At 35.3% G+C, this 16,884-nt stretch overlaps 3 protein-coding genes across 5 annotated transcripts; all 3 read right to left on the bottom strand.

Annotated features, from left to right (window-relative positions):
* Positions 1–1,066: 1,066 nt before the first annotated feature.
* LOC142610724 (DNA-directed RNA polymerases II and IV subunit 5A) lies at positions 1,067–5,313 on the bottom strand. The gene is made up of 4 exons (XM_075782642.1): positions 4,408–5,313; positions 3,230–3,409; positions 2,529–2,642; positions 1,067–1,360 (listed from the first exon to the last, which is right to left on the bottom strand). The coding sequence occupies exons 1-4, from the start codon at positions 4,606–4,608 to the stop codon at positions 1,235–1,237; spliced, it is 621 nt and encodes a 206-aa protein (XP_075638757.1). The 5' UTR covers positions 4,609–5,313; the 3' UTR covers positions 1,067–1,234.
* A 2,642-nt stretch (positions 5,314–7,955) lies between these two features.
* On the bottom strand, positions 7,956–9,406 carry LOC142608592 (casparian strip membrane protein 1). Its single transcript, XM_075780282.1, has 3 exons — positions 9,001–9,406; positions 8,596–8,719; positions 7,956–8,380 (listed from the first exon to the last, which is right to left on the bottom strand). The coding sequence occupies exons 1-3, from the start codon at positions 9,267–9,269 to the stop codon at positions 8,165–8,167; spliced, it is 609 nt and encodes a 202-aa protein (XP_075636397.1). The 5' UTR covers positions 9,270–9,406; the 3' UTR covers positions 7,956–8,164.
* A 1,226-nt stretch (positions 9,407–10,632) lies between these two features.
* LOC142609541 (mitochondrial fission protein ELM1-like) lies at positions 10,633–16,062 on the bottom strand. Of its 3 annotated transcripts, none has more exons than XR_012839625.1 (11): positions 15,767–16,062; positions 15,425–15,539; positions 15,230–15,296; positions 14,928–15,024; positions 12,925–13,074; positions 12,677–12,803; positions 12,284–12,396; positions 12,144–12,207; positions 11,946–12,050; positions 11,744–11,852; positions 10,633–11,118 (listed from the first exon to the last, which is right to left on the bottom strand). XR_012839625.1 is itself a non-coding variant. In XM_075781144.1 (11 exons), exons 1-11 carry the CDS (start codon positions 15,950–15,952, stop codon positions 11,017–11,019), a joined length of 1,224 nt encoding a protein of 407 aa, XP_075637259.1. In that variant the 5' UTR covers positions 15,953–16,060; the 3' UTR covers positions 10,633–11,016. The 3 variants fall into 3 exon arrangements, 1 of the variants encoding a protein (XP_075637259.1); XR_012839626.1 differs by having other exon boundaries at positions 11,989–12,050; positions 15,767–16,061; XM_075781144.1 differs by having other exon boundaries at positions 11,957–12,050; positions 15,767–16,060.
* Positions 16,063–16,884: the final 822 nt, after the last annotated feature.

Raw genomic sequence — 16,884 nt, 5'->3', positions numbered from 1 at the left:
TCTCACATTCATAGTGGACCTTACTATGAATTTAATGAGCGGATCCCACCATGAATATGAGAGGAGAGAGCACCATTCTCCGTGCTTCGGGAGTACCTAAAAATTACTCATGAAATTTGTTTATTATTAAAATTTTCTATACCAATGCATGTGATCAATGCTTAAAATTTTTTTCTTCTTTCATGACAAATTATTCAGGAAATAGCTGGAATTAGCCTCCCACAAAATTTCCCAGTATAGAATCTGATTATATGTTTTAGCTTATTAAAGCATGTGGAAGCTGATGTGTGCAAGTTCCACAAGCAGAGTGGTGGAAGTGGAACTCAAAATAAATAGAGGGGTGGACTTCTCATTCTTAACAAACCCTTATTCGTTCTACTTTTGATTTGTAGGCTTTACTCTTCATTGCCATTTGCTAATTGGAATCCCACAAGAGTCTCTTTGATATCCTGAATGTAAAGCCAAGAATATGCCTTTTATTTTCCATAACTAATGATAGATGCTGAACCAACCAAGGTTGGTTTTCTAATTCTTTATTAAAAAAAAAAATGTTGGTTTCGGATGCTTTTGGTTGAATCTTCAGTCACCCGACATGGCACAACATACAGCGCTATACTTATTTCATACAGCTAGGCCTTACTCAAGAGAACAAATGAGCATGTAAAAAGGGCATATAATGCCTGAAAAAACTTTGGGGCCGTTTAATACGATAGTTTAAACGCATGTTTTCAGTTTTTAAACAATATTACACCTATTTTCACACACTTTTCCACCCAGACATTTTTAAAAAATACAAACAATATTATCAGAACAACATTACCAAACGGCCCCTTAGCTTCTGGGAAAATTAGATATTAGTCAAGCACATTCAATGAACAGCATCACCAGGATAACCACAAGTATGAGAGGGTTTGTGGTATTAGGAATTACTCTATTGTTTGAGAGAGCCGCTACAGAGAAAACACAGCTTGCATCTTTAACAAGTACAAAAAACGCTTACGTTAAGTTGCAAGAGGAAATTGCTAACAGGATTGCAATCCACCACCACAGACAGCATACACTATAATGCACGACTGAAGAATAACAATAGATATTTCTCATAACATAGTTGTCTTGAAACTCCCACTACAAAATCCCTTAAAACTGGCCTCTAACGATTTTGAAAAGCACAACAGCACTTTCAACTCCAGTCTAGCTCAAACAATCTCCTAAGCAGTCACTAATATGTAAATACTCATACAACATATCGGTAGGTGACATATCGGCCAGCAGTTTCACTTGGCCGGATTATCTTCACAACTTGTCCACGCTTCAGCCCATAATATCTGGCAATTGGATCGGTCACTTGAATACGAGGCAGCTGCATTCCAATCACCCAAAACATAGTCAATAAAATATCAAACTTTGATGGTATTTGTAACAAACATGCAAAATGACATGCATTCAGAAGGGGCTGACATCCCAATTTTGAGGGATGGTAGAAAAAATTGACATGATCTACACAGATATCCCAGTAAGAAAAAAAAAAGGGGGGGGGGGGGGGGGAAGAAGAGATTGCACATTCAAATTCACTCATGACCATGTGATTGAAAAGGATGCCTTCATTAGAGGAAAAATTTCGAAAAAGATGTGTTAACATTAGAGTAAAACATTGGATAATTACAAAGTTGTCCAAGGTATCATAAGGAGGGCACTCTTATAGTAGCCTAATTGTCTGATTACGTAACTCTGAAATATTGTGGCGGTTTTGTGTAATTGCAATTAGTTTACAACTTAGTTTGACTTATTACATTCAATTCTTAGATTGCACTGTGGAAAACCGAAAACCCCAAGAATTTGTCCATTGACATAGATCATATCCAGTGATACCAGACAGTAAAGCACACTATAAATAACGGATAACCTGAGCCCAGCTGACTTGTTAGGACCCTATAACATGCTTTAGAGAACAGCGCTACACTCAAAATCACTAGGATAAATTTTCCTCAGCTCTGCGCATTAGCTCTCTTATGAACCTAGTCCTTCAAAGCTTTACCTTATTTCAACCTCAAATTTTTATTTCATTTTTTGTAGGAAGGGATTTCATTAACCAAACAAACATAAACAAAAGTAAGAGTTTGCCACAACAGGGTGATCACAGTACAAATTAGGACTGTTGAAGGACATTAACAAAGCCACATAATCCAAGGATACACACTAATAGCAAAAGTCTTTCTGCTAAACACAGCATCATTTGGCCAAAGTTTTAGCATATTTATTGGTCTCTCTATAATCATAGAGCAGACTAACAAGTTTTGTGTTGTCTAGAACAAAAATGATGCTCAAATGATTGATTTTGCATAATAATAATCATTTCTTAAAACCAATATTTACGTGTGTGCACCTAAATAGTTAATTTTTGTCATGTTAAGGCATATTTTCTGTAGTATAAGCCTCCGGTCTCAGCAACTAATCTAATAGATACTAACAAAAGTTTAACTGCTATCAGTTTCCAAATATTTGCAACTGAAATGTTAACCTGCACTGACCTGTGTTTCTTTTACGGTGTACCTCTCCAGCAAAGTTTTCTTCTCCTCACTTGTAAGCACCTGATGCTCGGGAACAAGAACATGCTCTTTAATGTTTACCATCATCTCTGCCTCCTGTATGAATGGATATAAGTAAGAATTTGAGAAGAAAAAAAAACTTACTTACACAAAAAGCTGCATTTGAATATGTTCCACAAATATCAAGCAAATTGAATGTCACCAATAACACCTCACACACAGACATAAAAGAAATGGTTCATGTATCACAAAGATGTCCCAATATACTTTTTTTTTGAAAGTCCCAAGATGATTACTTTTTCACTTTAGAGTAAAATCTCTTCAAATTGATGATAAAGATGATAAATCAGTTTAAAAGAAAAGCAACACTAAAAAAATTTCTTTGGAAACATATTTGACCAAAGTTCTTCAACCAACAAGTTGCAAGAAGGGTGACTGGTTGAATAAACATTCAAGTTCAATAAACATCAAAACCACCACTTAGAAGGTAAACATTCAAGTTCACTCAAATAGCTAAACCACCAAGACCCTTGAGAGATGTGCATACTAAGCAGGCCATTGCAACAGCCCTAATGTCTACAATACTAAGATTCCTTTGGTAAGAAAATAATGGATGAGCAAGATAATAGACATAATTTAAGAGCCACAACTTTGATCTTACAACATTATGAAGTCACTTTCACCTGGAAAACCTCCAAGTGGAACTTTGCAGATATCTCACTTATACAGGTCCTCGCAAAGGGTGTTAAATTTTGTTGAACAACCAAGATTGCTCTGAAAACATTCTCCGACTTCATGCGATTGGTGTAAGTCTTCATTGTCTTAACACCAACCTTTTGTTCCTCAGGGAAGAATACATAGATCTGGTATACAAGAAACAACCAGTAAGAAAACCAACAAAAGAATGCATAGAAGTATACACAGGTACCATGCATCGTACATTCTGATCATATATATCAAAACATATAACCCTTTTTTTTTTTTAAATCCTAGATGTCTCTGTTGGAAACAACACAAGGTAGTGCCAACCGGTTGAGCTACAAGGCTCTTGACAGAAAAAATAAAGAAACTATGCACATAGAACAGTTATAACATATGAATTAATTTAGCTCCACTTTCCATGATCCCAAAAGAATCATAAAAGTAGTGATATCAATGACAATAAAAATGTAAGTGCTAAAAGTACATACGAGGAAAATTTGCACAGGGAAATACTAAACTATACTGGAAGCAAGAAAAACTCTAACGTAGGCAAGCAACATCGATCAAACCTTAGTCCCAAAATTTTGGGGTAAGCTAGGATTCTCAAAGACTAATCAGGTGGGCCAGCCACATGTATTCTTTTGCATCATTCTATTCTATCCAAAAAGCATACTCTATGTTACCTTCTTAATTAACATGTCCCATTTTGATTGAAATTGAATAGTATAAGTTTGTCAATAGGTTCATATTATTGATGATATAAAAAGTCCATTCAAAAGAAAAATTCATGGAATCGTGAAGAGATAAAACATTTTTAGTCATGGTTTCACAATATATAGGAAAGAATAAGTTAATCAAGTAGCTCGTGAACAAGCTCAATGAGTCAAAAGTTTGAACATAAAATCTTGTTTGGCAATGAGTTCGAGCTCGTTTACCGCCAAGGGATTCAAACCCGAGTCGTAAGGCAAATTATGTGTTTTTTGGTGAATTGGGTTTAGAAGTTAGAACCCTTTAGAAGGGTAGGCTTCAAGAAACAATATGGGTTCACTACAAAATGAGAAAAATATACGATTTAGGGCTTCTAAATTTTTCTCGAGAATCAAAAAAAGTAGAATAGAATTGAATAGAGAGAGAAAGATTGATTGATGGGGAAACGAACCTGATCAGAGGAATCAGTTCGCTTGGTTTTGTTGATGACAAGGTCTTCCCTTTTCATGCTCTCACCGTATTTCCTTCTGAACTGGTCTTTGGTCATGTCAACCTCAAAGTCTGCAACCAAATAACCCCGATCCTTAAGCATTTGCATCACTGTTTTTCGAATCCTAAATAACCTGTTTATTTCATCATCCGACAGCACCATTGCAAAGCACACCACAACTTCTCTCTTTGAAACAAATAAGAAAAGGGCTTTGACGACAGAGAACAAAACCAAAGAGGTTTTTTAATTAGGTCCAAAACATTCTAAAACCAACCAATTTAGACCTCAAAAGACAATTTTGTCCCTAACTTTCTTTCTCTCTACTTAAAACCAACACAAAATTATTCAACACCAAAACCCCATCTCTAATCGAACCCAGAAACATACCCTATAAAACCAACAAAATTCAACCCATTTACCCAAACCATTCACCACCAAAAACCCATTTTTAATCAAACCCAGAAACCTACTCTACAAACCAACAGAATTCAACACAAACAAAACATTCACCACCAAGAACCCATTTTTAAATCAAACCCAGAAACATCCACCGGCGCTGAGAGACTATACGGCTCGATCCGCCGGCGTAGCCTTTCGTTCCCGGTAAACGATGCTGGAATTATTGCCGGAGAAGATGATATGAGTGTGGTGGTCAGTGGCTTTCCTAGTGGCTGTGGGTTATATGGGCTTGTTGGGCGGTGGGTTTTAAGAGAGAGAAAGAGAAGAGAAAAGGAGAGAGGAACGGAGAAAGAAAAGGAAGAAGAGGAAGATTGGTATTATCACTAAAGGGTAGGGATAAAATTGTCTTTTAAGGACTAAGTTGGTTTGTTTTAGAATGTTTTGGATTTAATTGGTATTTTCACAAATCTGAAGGTAGGTTTGTGGAATTTATCTTCTTCTTTTTTTTTTCTTTTTTTTTTCTTTTTTTTTTTTACGAAGGAATTTACCCTTTTTTTTTTTTTTTTTTTTTTTTTTTTTTTTTTTTTTTTTACAGTTCTAGTACTTAGCGGAGTCGTGTGTACATATGTTATATCGTCGGTCGGTCGGTCGGTCGGTCGGTGCTTAATGGTGAAATTACGAGTATAACCTTTCTCCGCTTGGGTTTATCGTTTATGGGCTTCGTGGCCCATTTTTACATAAGATGGAAGATGGTCCTTAGAATGGAAGATGGACCGTAGATCATTCTCATTAAGAGTATTATAAATGCTAAAATGCTATCTTTAGCATTTATAATCACAAAAATCTACTCCATCAAAGATATTATATGATAAAAAATTTGACAGCTCTCATTTTTGAGAGCTAAAGATGTTATAATTTTTTAATGTTTTTTTCTTCTGTGGGAGGGGGAGATAAAGGGAGAGAGAGAGAGAGAGAGAGGAAGAATAAAAAATAATAAAGAAAAAATATTTAAATGAAATGGTAAAAAAATAGAAGTTTTGATATTAGGTGTATTGTAAAGTGATGTGTTAAATGCTATAAAGCTAGGTTTTTAGATGCTAAATGCTAAAAATTTTAGAACCCTTGATGAGAATGCTCTAATTAGTGGCTATGAAGGTGTTTGATGGGTGTTTAAATAATAGTTTTCAGTATTTAAATATCTTTACACGTATTTTCACAATACTCTTTAACCCACACAAATTTTCACAACATTTAAACAACGATACTAAAAATCTCTAACCAAACGGACTCTATATATTTCGATGCATATAGGATGTTATGTGACCATTTTTAGATATATGGAAGCATCCTAGTGGATCTAGTCCATGAGACATTGGACCCAAGCCAAATTTTACGAGTTGTGACTTATGTAGGGATCCATACCAGCTAGACCTTTAACAGCAAGTCATTGTGACATGTCCTTCGTACCTATTTTCCTTCTGGGCTAAACAAAAGTCTAGTAAAGTTTTCAAGTTTTGTACCTCAATTTACATTAGTGTTTTAAACACAAATATCTTCCTATCAAATAATAATAATAATCTCCTCTCTCTTAACAATAAGATCCTGTAAAGTTTGAATTTCGCACATATAATTTAGTTGTGTTGACTGCCTCCTTGAATCAATTCAATTGTGTTGATTTTCTCTTTTACTTTCCTCCTTAAATATTCAATTATATATTTTAAAATATTTATTAATTTTTTTAACCTTAAAGAATAGGTCTTTTAGTATTTTTATAGTATGTCCTACCTACATAATATCTTAATTTTATAGACTAAATACCACTTGAAAACTTATATTACAAAATAATTTGTTTTTAGTGTTGCAAAAATGTCAAAATAATGATTATTTATTTATTTGTTGTAATTACTAACAACAAATAAAAGAGAGATTTGAACATTAGATGTCTTCATAAATATGCCAAGAAGTACCAACAAAACTCTTAACAAATGATTTTTTCTTCTTCAAAGTGATGGAAAAGTACGGTCTAAACTTTACAATAATACAATAAACAAAGGGGTAATTGCATTTTTTTTTTTCACATTAAACTATATCACATTTTACATGTTGCCCTCTGAATAATCGAAATGCATGAACGACCCCCAAAGCTACAACTTTGTAACACTTACACCCACTACATTTGTTTTGGTAATAAGTCTAATGGAATGTATCTCATCTAGAAAAAAAAAAAAAAAAAAAAAAAGTCCAATGGAATGTAACTTTAAAAGACCAATTTACCATATGCCGTATGTTTTAGAGGGAGGAGTAAATTACACTTTTGATGTAAAATTATATTAGACTTAACCCCAAAACAGATGACAAAAAGTTAAGTGTTATAGATTGATGAGGGGTGAAGATGCTCAGACCATCCCTGGACGGTCATCACCTCGGCAGTCGTCCAGGAGTTAGCATCAAGACAAGGCTAACGCGCAAGGCCATCCTTGGGTGATAGCAAAGCTACATCCCTCTTCCAAAGGATGAGGGATGTAGCCCATCCCTAGAGGACTCATCCACGTAAAGACTCACGGACGAGGCCTTTACACTTAAGAATTATTAAGCACATTTTACCATTCCGTAATACACGCATAACTTCCGATGACCGTTGTGTGAGAAAATGCAACTATCAGGTGGTTATGGGAGTTATCCAAGAACCCCGAACCTCCTGAAGTCCAAGGGAGGTTACAATTTCAATAACTGCCCCTAAGACACTATATAAACAGTCATTCAGACCAATGGGAGGTAGGTTGAACATTTTCCCAAGAAACTGGAACTCCAAAGATATAGAGAGAAAACTGACTTTACAATCGGAGGGTTCTTGGCCGGCGATCCCGGTCACCTTTGATCGTTTTCCTTTGTTTTTCAGGCCATTAGAGAGCGAGTGGTCCTTTCAAATCTAGAGCATCCAGCCTACTGATTTTCCTTGCATCATCATAGATTTATAATTTTGAATGTTCAATTGTGCATTTCAATGTTTAGGAAGCAAAGTTGTAAAATTGGGTATAATTTAGAGTCAAAAATATGTAATTTCTCCTTAAAAAAGAAAGCTTGAACTGGGCATGAAAAGTCAATGCGCATAGATCACAATAATTTTTCATTACAACACATGCCATACAATCAAGTAGATTACAATTTTGTTATAAAAACAAAAAAACAAAACAAAGTAGATTACAATTTTTTCAAACGTCACACAACAAAATTAAAAGCAAGACAGAAAGAAATCCATAAACAACAATACAAAAACTAAAATGTATTTAAACCGCTAGCTAGCCGGTCCATCATCTTGTCAAGGCTTTCGGATGGCCAAAGCAGACAGCAAAATAAGGAACATGAAGACAACAACCGAGACAAATGCGGCCACCACGGCACCACTGACTTTCTGGCAGAAATCACCGTATTGCTGGCAGATAGCTAGCCAATTTGTGTTGGAATTGCCATTGTGAGCCAAGTAGACTATGGCTGCAGCCGCGGCAGCAGCTGAGGTGTTTAGAGTAAGCGCCACCTGAATTTAATAGATGGATTAATTTAATGCCAAAGTTAAGAAAAGGTTACTTATTGTTTCATATTCTTGGATGTGAAATGTTTCACACAATATCCACACTTTTAACACCAAATATCCACATTGTGTACACTATTTGATGTGAAAAAATCAAAGACTGCTAAAAAATGTGATGGCAAATTATGGTGCTGAATTAAAAGGTAAAAGAGGTTAATTACTGTGTCCAAAACGAGTAGGAGCACTCTTGGTCCGACTGCTTGGGGGCGAACGACGGATACTATGGAGAAGGGAAGAGAAAGTACAAGGTAGCCACCCACTATTGCCATTGCAATGACGAAAAACCTGCATTTTTTTGAAGTCTCAAAAATTTTAATAAACTTCATACGTTTTACATGCATGGACACGTATATATTGAGTTAGTGACCATTCACAAAGTTTGTGTATAAATGTATGATACAATTTTGCTTTGCATAAGTGGCATTTGCTTCTATTTATTGACAAAAGTTGTAGTTGAAAGAGAAAAATAAATTCTTCATTTGAAATGGAACTATTTTATGGTTTGGATTTAATAAAATCTTAAACATAAAATGGATTGAAAGAGAGAGAGATGAAAAATCACGTACTGGAAAGTGGGCAAATCATCATAACTAGCTTGGAACTGGAAGAACTGAGTGAAGAAGGGAAGGGTCTCATCACTAGTACCCATGGTGGAAGCCGCAGCTAGAGCCGTGATGATAGCTCCTAGCCTAAGAAGGAAGTCGAATATGGCAACTCCTCTTTTCCATCCACCCTTCTCTTGCTCATGCTTGACAATTGCCACAAGAGGTGCTTTGCCTTTAGCAACAGCGCTTGACTCTGGAACATCAATTGTGGTTGAATCACCGCTCCTCATTTTTGTGTAGAAATGAAAGAGTGAGCTAAAGAGAAACTGATGAGAACTTAAAGCCTGTGTTGAGAGAATAGTTGAATAAGAGAGACTTTGAAGCTTGTGGTAATGATGAGAATGACTTGATGAATGAACCTTATATAGAGAATCACAAAGGAATTGGTTTGAAATTATTTGCATTTAAAATTGTGGAGTTATAGTCAATGGTAGCTGGGGGAACTAAGGGAGTTGCTAACCATTTCCATTTGAATGAATTTTGAAATCACTTTTTGTTCACAAAGCAAGTACAAGATGTTTATAAACTCATAATTTACGTGCTCCAACTTCAAAAATAAAGTCGACCAAACAATAATTTACGATTATTTTTGTCACAGGTTGGATATAATAGAAATTTTATGCAGAGATCAAGCAGAAGTGAGTTTTCGCATGTCTGTCCTTTGTCATTTTAGTATGTCATACTGTTGCTTTTAGAACCATATAATGGAGAAAATAGAAAGTGGGAATAGTAGCTAGGGTCTTAATATATAAAAATTAAAGTAAAAATGCCAACCTGCTATAACTAACAAAAGTTTATTATTTCTCCTAATCAGTCAACTAAACCACATAGCCTCGCTAATCCAACTGTGTGAATATACGGATCTTTCCTACCCCACTTCCAACTTACACCTTATTCTCTTTAGATAAAACCACATTGTTATGCACCCTTCAAGGTTGTGACTGAAGACCATTAATCCAGTGTCTTATTTTCTTATTCTTCATCATATGATTAACCTTAGGTCCTCAGGAAAATTTCCTTCAAAGAGACAACTCAATAGAAATCATAGTTACCAATAAGGTGAAGACTAGAAGTTGCCCAACTTGCTGCTACACCATAACTCCCCCATTAAAAACATATGATGAGATTAAATTAAGCATCGAGTTTGGATTCAAAAAAAGAAAGGATAAGTGAATTTTGGCCATAAAGAGAAGGAAAATTCACTTCCACTGATCCCCAGCTTTTTAAGTTACCCCTTAAGGTTCATTCCATTGAAATATTAAGCTCTTAAACTAAGAAGAAATAAGACAAAGATCTTCCTCAAAAAAGAATAATAAAAAATAAAATAAGACAAAGATTAAAGACAGACAAAGTGAAATCCCATCTCCCATGGTAAAAGGGTCGTATTTCCCTCAAAGTGAATTCCCTCAGGCAATTTTCCTTAAAAGAGACCATTCAATGTTAGTGTTTAGCTGGTCCTCAGGATCGTATTCCCAGATTGAGTTTAAATTTTGTTTAAAACAAACCAAAAGAGAACTAATACACTTTGTAATACAACATGCATTAAGATTATTTAACAAATGGGAAGCCTTGGAATCAAATTCACTATATGCAAGAGCAAAGAACCAAAAATTTCATCAACCAAATCAAAATAATTTACATATCATCATACTTTAAGTGAACAAGTAGTATAATTCAGTTTTTAATTTACAAGACAGGCTGCTCTGCTGTAAGTTCAGTTAACAATTCAAAATCTCTTGTGGTATTGAACAAGATGCAGGTAATCCCAAAATCAAACAAAAGAATTCTAACACAGGGTATGAGCAAAATTGGTCAATCTGGTCAGAGTTAATTGCTTCTATCAGTCAGTAAAAAACATGTCAGACACTGCTTCTAGGCGTCAATTGGTAAAGGACCAGGTAAAGACTGCTTCTGGTTGGAGGCAATTCCAACCCCCGATAGACTACTGGGATCATGGACCCAAAACAAGGAAACCCATTATCTGTGTATACTCCATCCACGCTGGGCAAGTGCCATATTCACACGATTAGCAGCCTCAGTAGTGTCATTAAGTGGAGAATAGCTCCAGCTCTCTGATATCTGTAAATCAAACCGCGCATTGTGAAAGAACCTTAGTTTTGTTTATAATGTGATCAGGCTACTCGGGCCAAAGAAAAAAAGTGATCAGATGAGACATAGGCCAAGGCACAAATGCATTTTACTTGTGTAGAAGCAATATTTTCCTATGCTATAAGAGCTTATTACATGATGTTCCTCATTTTTACACTAATAAAACATTTGTTGCACTTACCTTCTGGTAGAAGTGGTATAATATTAAGCCATTTTTTTTAACTGATAATTACATACTTGCATGGTGGGTCTTGAACCCACAATTTCATCATTCACATTGCTCTTACAAGGGGAAGAGAGGTTCCATTTGCACTAAAGATCATCGGCGATATACTATAAAATTTCTTGTGAGATGTAACCGATATGCCACATATAGGCCCCATAATTTTTTTTTATTTTTTAAAAAGGCGAGTGGTAATAAAAAACAAGGCACTGAGAGAAAACAAGAAGCTAAAAATAAAATTAGAACATCTGCTGTGAGATTCTTCTCTCAACACTGACCAACTTTAGAAGAAATAACGTGAGAAACAATAAGTGCAAGGTAAAACATAATATTTCAGCTAAAGAGAACAAAATAAGACAAATAGCAACTTACATCCTCTTTACCAGTGAATGGTCGAGCAACTCCTCGTTCCTGAAGAGTCTTTTGGAAATCAGCAAACTTCCATGTACACCGCTCAGCACCAATTACATAAACAGGCTTCCTATAGCCGAAAAAATCATTATTAAAAAACATGAACTTCAGATCAAAAGAACTTAAAAAACAATTGTTGAGAGGTTAATCCTCATCATCATACTTTGAACATACCCAGTACTGCAAGCCTCACTCAACATACTTACTGAATCAGCTGTGATGACAAAAGCATCAGCCCAAGCTAGATGCCCCATATGTGGATTCCGATCTATGCAGTATTACATAAAAAAATGTCAAACAATCTTTGTACTTATGAAATATACTTCAAAAAATATTCTTTGTACTTGTGATATCTTAGTACCTTCACCATCCCAAATGTACACTTTTTGGTTACCACTAAATTCTCTTACTAGAATATTGGACACCTGTTGTTAACAGCACAGAGAATAAGTGTGCAACTATCAATAAGTTCTTCAAAATAAATTCCTAAAGCATATATACCTTCTCAGGGGTTCTTCTAGAGAAAGATATCCTGATGCTTCCGCAGCTCCAAAGAATATTTCGCAGCATAGTTGCCAACTGCTTTGCAAGATCCGCACCATATGGACAATTGCCTAGAATATGATAATCTTTCATATACTCAGGGAATGGCAGGGAGAAAAGTGTGAAAGAAGAAGGGCTCAAGATGTGATTTTATTCAAATAAATAAGTAATTCTTGCAGATATAATATCATAGAGATAACCACAGTTGCTGATGCAGAAAAACCAGTCTAAATTACAAAACACCACAGAACTTAATGCATGGGAGGTAGAATTAGATTCCACAGATTTCAATCAGATTTGGTGTTTGATATGAGCAAAAGCTTGACAGATTATACGTGCAAAGAAAATTACTAGTAGGCCCTCCAACATTGACCACAAGCAAGGGCTTTGGAAGTGGTGCCAACTCATCATGCCAGGCAGAAGCAGCACTCCTAAGTGCAGCAGAATCAACCTGATGAAGAGCTCCCACAGTGAGAACCTGAAATCCAAATTTCCGCACTTGTGAGCTTCATAAGCCACTGCAGTAACTAACCATACGTAGCAGAAAAAGTTTAATGACCATCACATATTAACCATTTGAGCAAGAATTCTATACCTACCACATTTTTGCCTGGAGGTTCGCGTGGAGTTATCCACCCGCGGAGAAACCAAGGAATTTGCTCTTGTGCATGAGGAGTCAGAGGGTAATAATCATGACGAGGAGTGATTACCATGTCAAACCGATTCAAATGGGACCTTGGATGTTGTATCTGGAACATGTTGTCAAAAAGAAATCTATTACAACCAGACATTGTAGTGCTTGCATGCATCAGCAAATCAAATCCACATAGTACCAAATGGTATGGTGGAACTAAGAAAAAATGGGAAAGAAGAATTACCATCAAAATGCTTAACAAGCTATTAAATAAAATATCCAAAATAGAAAGTAAACTTGTTACAAACAAATACCCTGTAGCTAATAGAAATTGTTCCAATACCCTTATTTATTTTTATTCTTTTATTGATAAGTTAAATACACATCTGGGATGGGTCTTGAACCCACGACATCATCCTCCACCTAGGCACTTATGAGGGGAGGTGTTAATTGGGCTAAAAATCATTGGCAACAAAACCCTCATTTATCATCTATGATGCACGGACACAGACACGCACATGGACACGGACACGACACGGACACTAATACGGCAATACGGCAATTTTTGAAAAACAAGGACACGACACGGCGTGGACACAGCAATTAAATAATTAATTAAATTTTATATTTAGGCATATTTTTAAATATTTTTAGACATAAAATACGTTTATGTCTAGAATTTAAATTTAAATTATGTAAGAACTACAAATAAGTAAACTAACACTCAAAGTAGTACAATAATACACATAAAATGTTTAGAGTACAAACCAAAAGTTTAAATAGGCTACATCCAAAACCTACAATATTCATTTTCAATTTATACTTTCAGTATTCATTTTAATAAAATCATCTACAATATTTAAGTTTAACTTTAATAAATTAATAAAACTATAGCAATAACAATATTATATTATATGACAGTAACAATTAACAACATTATATTTGGCACATAATGACAGTAACAACGTAAACGTTACATTATATCCCACTCTCACACAGTGACAGTGAGAGTGGGATTAAAAAAAAAAAGCACGTTGTACTTATAATAAGTGAGTATTTATAAGTAACCCATTCACCCAAACATTACCAAATGGCCAAATATCTATAAAAATAAAATAAAAAAATAAAAATAAAAATAAAAAAAAATAAAAAAACAGAGAGAAGCTTAAAGAAAAGAGGTCGGATCTGACGTCCACGCCGAGAGAGAGAGAGAGAGAGAGAGATCGAAAGGGACAGGGCACGGTGGCGACATCTATGGAGCTCGCCGATCGGCCCGATCTAGCTCTGGCGATGGACAGAGGGCAACGGCAGCGGGCAGAGGTCAGAGGGAGGGAGGGTGGGTGGGTTAAGAAGTGAGAATTTGAGATGTGGGTTTCGGTCTAACTTGAGAATCTGAGAATCTGTGATTTTCTTCTCTTTCTTTTTTTTTTTTTTTCACTGCTGGCGTGTCGGACGTGTTGGCGCTGTGTCGGAGCCGCGTCGGAGCCGTGTTGGCGCCGTGTCGGAGAAGCGAGAAAAAAAAGAAAAAAAAAAAAAAAGACACTGCTTGGACACCGGAGTCCGGCGAATCATACCGGTTCCGGTGTCCGATATGTGTCAGACACCGACACGATGCCAAAAATGGCGTGTCGGTGCAACCTAGTTTATCATTCTATTAAAAGTAAAAAAGTTAGATATAATTCAAGTTACAGTTTTTCAAAAAGCATTGAAATTGCTGGAGTAATTGAAAAGCTAGTACTAATAGAAATCATTTACAAAAGCCAAAAATAGCCAATTAGAAATCAATCACATTTTCAAAAAGCATTGGAGTAGCCAGTGTATTAAAAAGAGCTAAATCTTTAAAAATGAAAATGTAAACAAATTTGTACAAAACAAACATTCTGCATCATGTTTTGATATCAACATCATGTAAAACTACAGAGCCATCATATGCAATCAAAGAAAGATCAAAAAAGAATAAACTTTAACCTGAACAACAAAAACATTTTCCGGAGCTAAACGTTTTATGGAGCTTGAAACAGAAATAGTATCTCGGCCTGATGCAACCACCAACAGTGGGCCGTCTCTGCCAAAAAAAAAGCAAAACTCTGTTATACTAATTGGTAATCTGTTTGGTCTTTTGGATATATAAGTGCATCAGCATTGAACAATATACTTTGTTATACACGAGGTTCCCAAGAATATGAATCATGAAGCACATACAATTTGTAAGTGTTAACTCCAATTAATAAAACCATTCATGAAAAAAAATGAAACCATGGAAACCATACTTGTCAAATGTTTCGCGGGCTATTTTTGCAATGTGATTTGCATCAGCTTCTAGAACATCAGATTGGCCTGTGCAACCACCATTTTAATTCTCTATATAATCAAAAAATTAACAATTTCCAACATAATCAACAGCTATCTTTATCACAAAACACATCTATCTCATACATAATTTGAGAGCGAATTCAATACAATACCAGTTGTTTGAGAAAAAAGAGGCATCACTTTCATGAAATAGTCGAATTTTTTGTGTAGAGAAAGTGGAACCCAATGAAGCCACTCATTGATTCCTCCACTTGGCCTTGTAACTCGCTGCAAATTCATGCACAAAATCATTAGCGAAAACATTTAAGATTTCAGTACACACGAGTTACAGTTAGCTCAACTAGTAAATGTCTTAGTATAATGACAAAAGAAAACGCTGGTTGTGAAGCGAACACTATAAGTTGAAATGGCTTAACTAGTAAAGTTTGTTGTAAACGATAAATAAAAATGACAAAAGAAAAGGTTGAAATAGCTGAACTAGTGAAATGGCTTACGTATAAGGAGTGGTGGCGAGAGAGACCGAGAGCGCGAACAAGACCAACGCTTTGATTTTCTGAGCCGGCGAAGCCGTTTCCGATGATGATAGCTCGTTTGATTGCGCCGTAGACCCCACCAGAATCGAAGATCTCAGGCAGACCCGAAAACCCGCTGGGCGGTTCGGGAAGCCTGATTGGTCTCATCAGAAGTCAGACACAGTATGGAAGAAGAAGAACCCGTTGGCTGTGTTTCAGTTTTTTAACTTTTTTTCCTTTCCAATTTCTAGTGGGCCGGCTTGGGCCCACGTTATGCCCATTTTGAGTCGACTAGTCTCTTTTTCTACAAGTGTGTCAATTTATAGTCAGAATCATCTCTCTTCTTTGCTCTTTTTTTTTTTTTTTTTTTTTTTTTTTTGAGAATCTGTCAGAATTATCATCTCTCGGAATAAAAAGATATACTTATCCATGCCACTTAACTTTTCTTTCATTCTTCATTTTCTAACTTTTGTTTATCAAAAATTTCCTAACTTTTCTTTTGTTCGGAGCATCTCTCGAAATTAAAGATACTTTTTGGGGGTACATATGGACTTAATGTACTAACTTTTCTTTTATTCTATCATGAAAACTAGACACATAATAATGTTGTACTAGTAACTAGTAAGTGATTCCTTCTTAGCATGTCAATCAAGGGACAATTAGGGGTACTCCACCCTACAAACAGACTCTATGACCAAAGGTAGGTTGCCATTATTGAAACAAAAAAACTTAGAAAACTTAAAAACAAACTTAGCATGCATTTGGAATTGACTTAAAAAACTAATTTTTTTTATTATTTAACTTATTTTTACTATTATTTATGGTTCTTATTGCACTTTTTAATACTATTTATGGGTTTCATTAAACTATTTCAATTACCTTTTAGCTTTATCTATAGTAATTTTAGTAAAAAATTTTCAATTTCAAATAAATAAGTTGTTTACAAACTAACACTTAGTAATTGTATGAGCAACAGGGTTATAGTCTCTCTTGACCCTACTCAAAGATAAACTAGAAAATTACACAACCAAACTTAGAATGTTGACAATTATGAATAAATGTGTAATGTATCCTTTTGTATGGGGGTAAAAATTGAATAT

Source organism: Castanea sativa, chromosome 9 (genome assembly GCF_040712315.1).
Source record: "Castanea sativa cultivar Marrone di Chiusa Pesio chromosome 9, ASM4071231v1".
Classification (NCBI taxonomy): Eukaryota; Viridiplantae; Streptophyta; class Magnoliopsida; order Fagales; family Fagaceae; genus Castanea; species Castanea sativa.
This window is presented reverse-complemented; position numbering and strand designations above follow the sequence as displayed.

Coding starts and splice junctions, on each gene's coding strand:
- LOC142610724 (XM_075782642.1), bottom strand. CDS start 4,608: ATGGTGCTGTCGGATGATGAAATAAACAGGTTATTTAGGATTCGAAAA. Junction 3,410..4,407: donor GAACTGATTCCTCTGATCAG/GTTCGTTTCCCC, acceptor CTTGTATACCAG/ATCTATGTATTCTTCCCTGA. Junction 2,643..3,229: donor TCCACTTGGAGGTTTTCCAG/GTGAAAGTGACT, acceptor CCATTCATACAG/GAGGCAGAGATGATGGTAAA.
- LOC142608592 (XM_075780282.1), bottom strand. CDS start 9,269: ATGAGGAGCGGTGATTCAACCACAATTGATGTTCCAGAGTCAAGCGCT. Junction 8,720..9,000: donor GATGATTTGCCCACTTTCCA/GTACGTGATTTT, acceptor AAAAAAATGCAG/GTTTTTCGTCATTGCAATGG. Junction 8,381..8,595: donor TCCTACTCGTTTTGGACACA/GTAATTAACCTC, acceptor TATTAAATTCAG/GTGGCGCTTACTCTAAACAC.
- LOC142609541 (XM_075781144.1), bottom strand. CDS start 15,952: ATGAGACCAATCAGGCTTCCCGAACCGCCCAGCGGGTTTTCGGGTCTG. Junction 12,397..12,676: donor CAATGTTGGAGGGCCTACTA/GTAATTTTCTTT, acceptor ATCATATTCTAG/GCAATTGTCCATATGGTGCG. Junction 11,853..11,956: donor AGTGAGGCTTGCAGTACTGG/GTATGTTCAAAG, acceptor TTTCGGCTATAG/GAAGCCTGTTTATGTAATTG.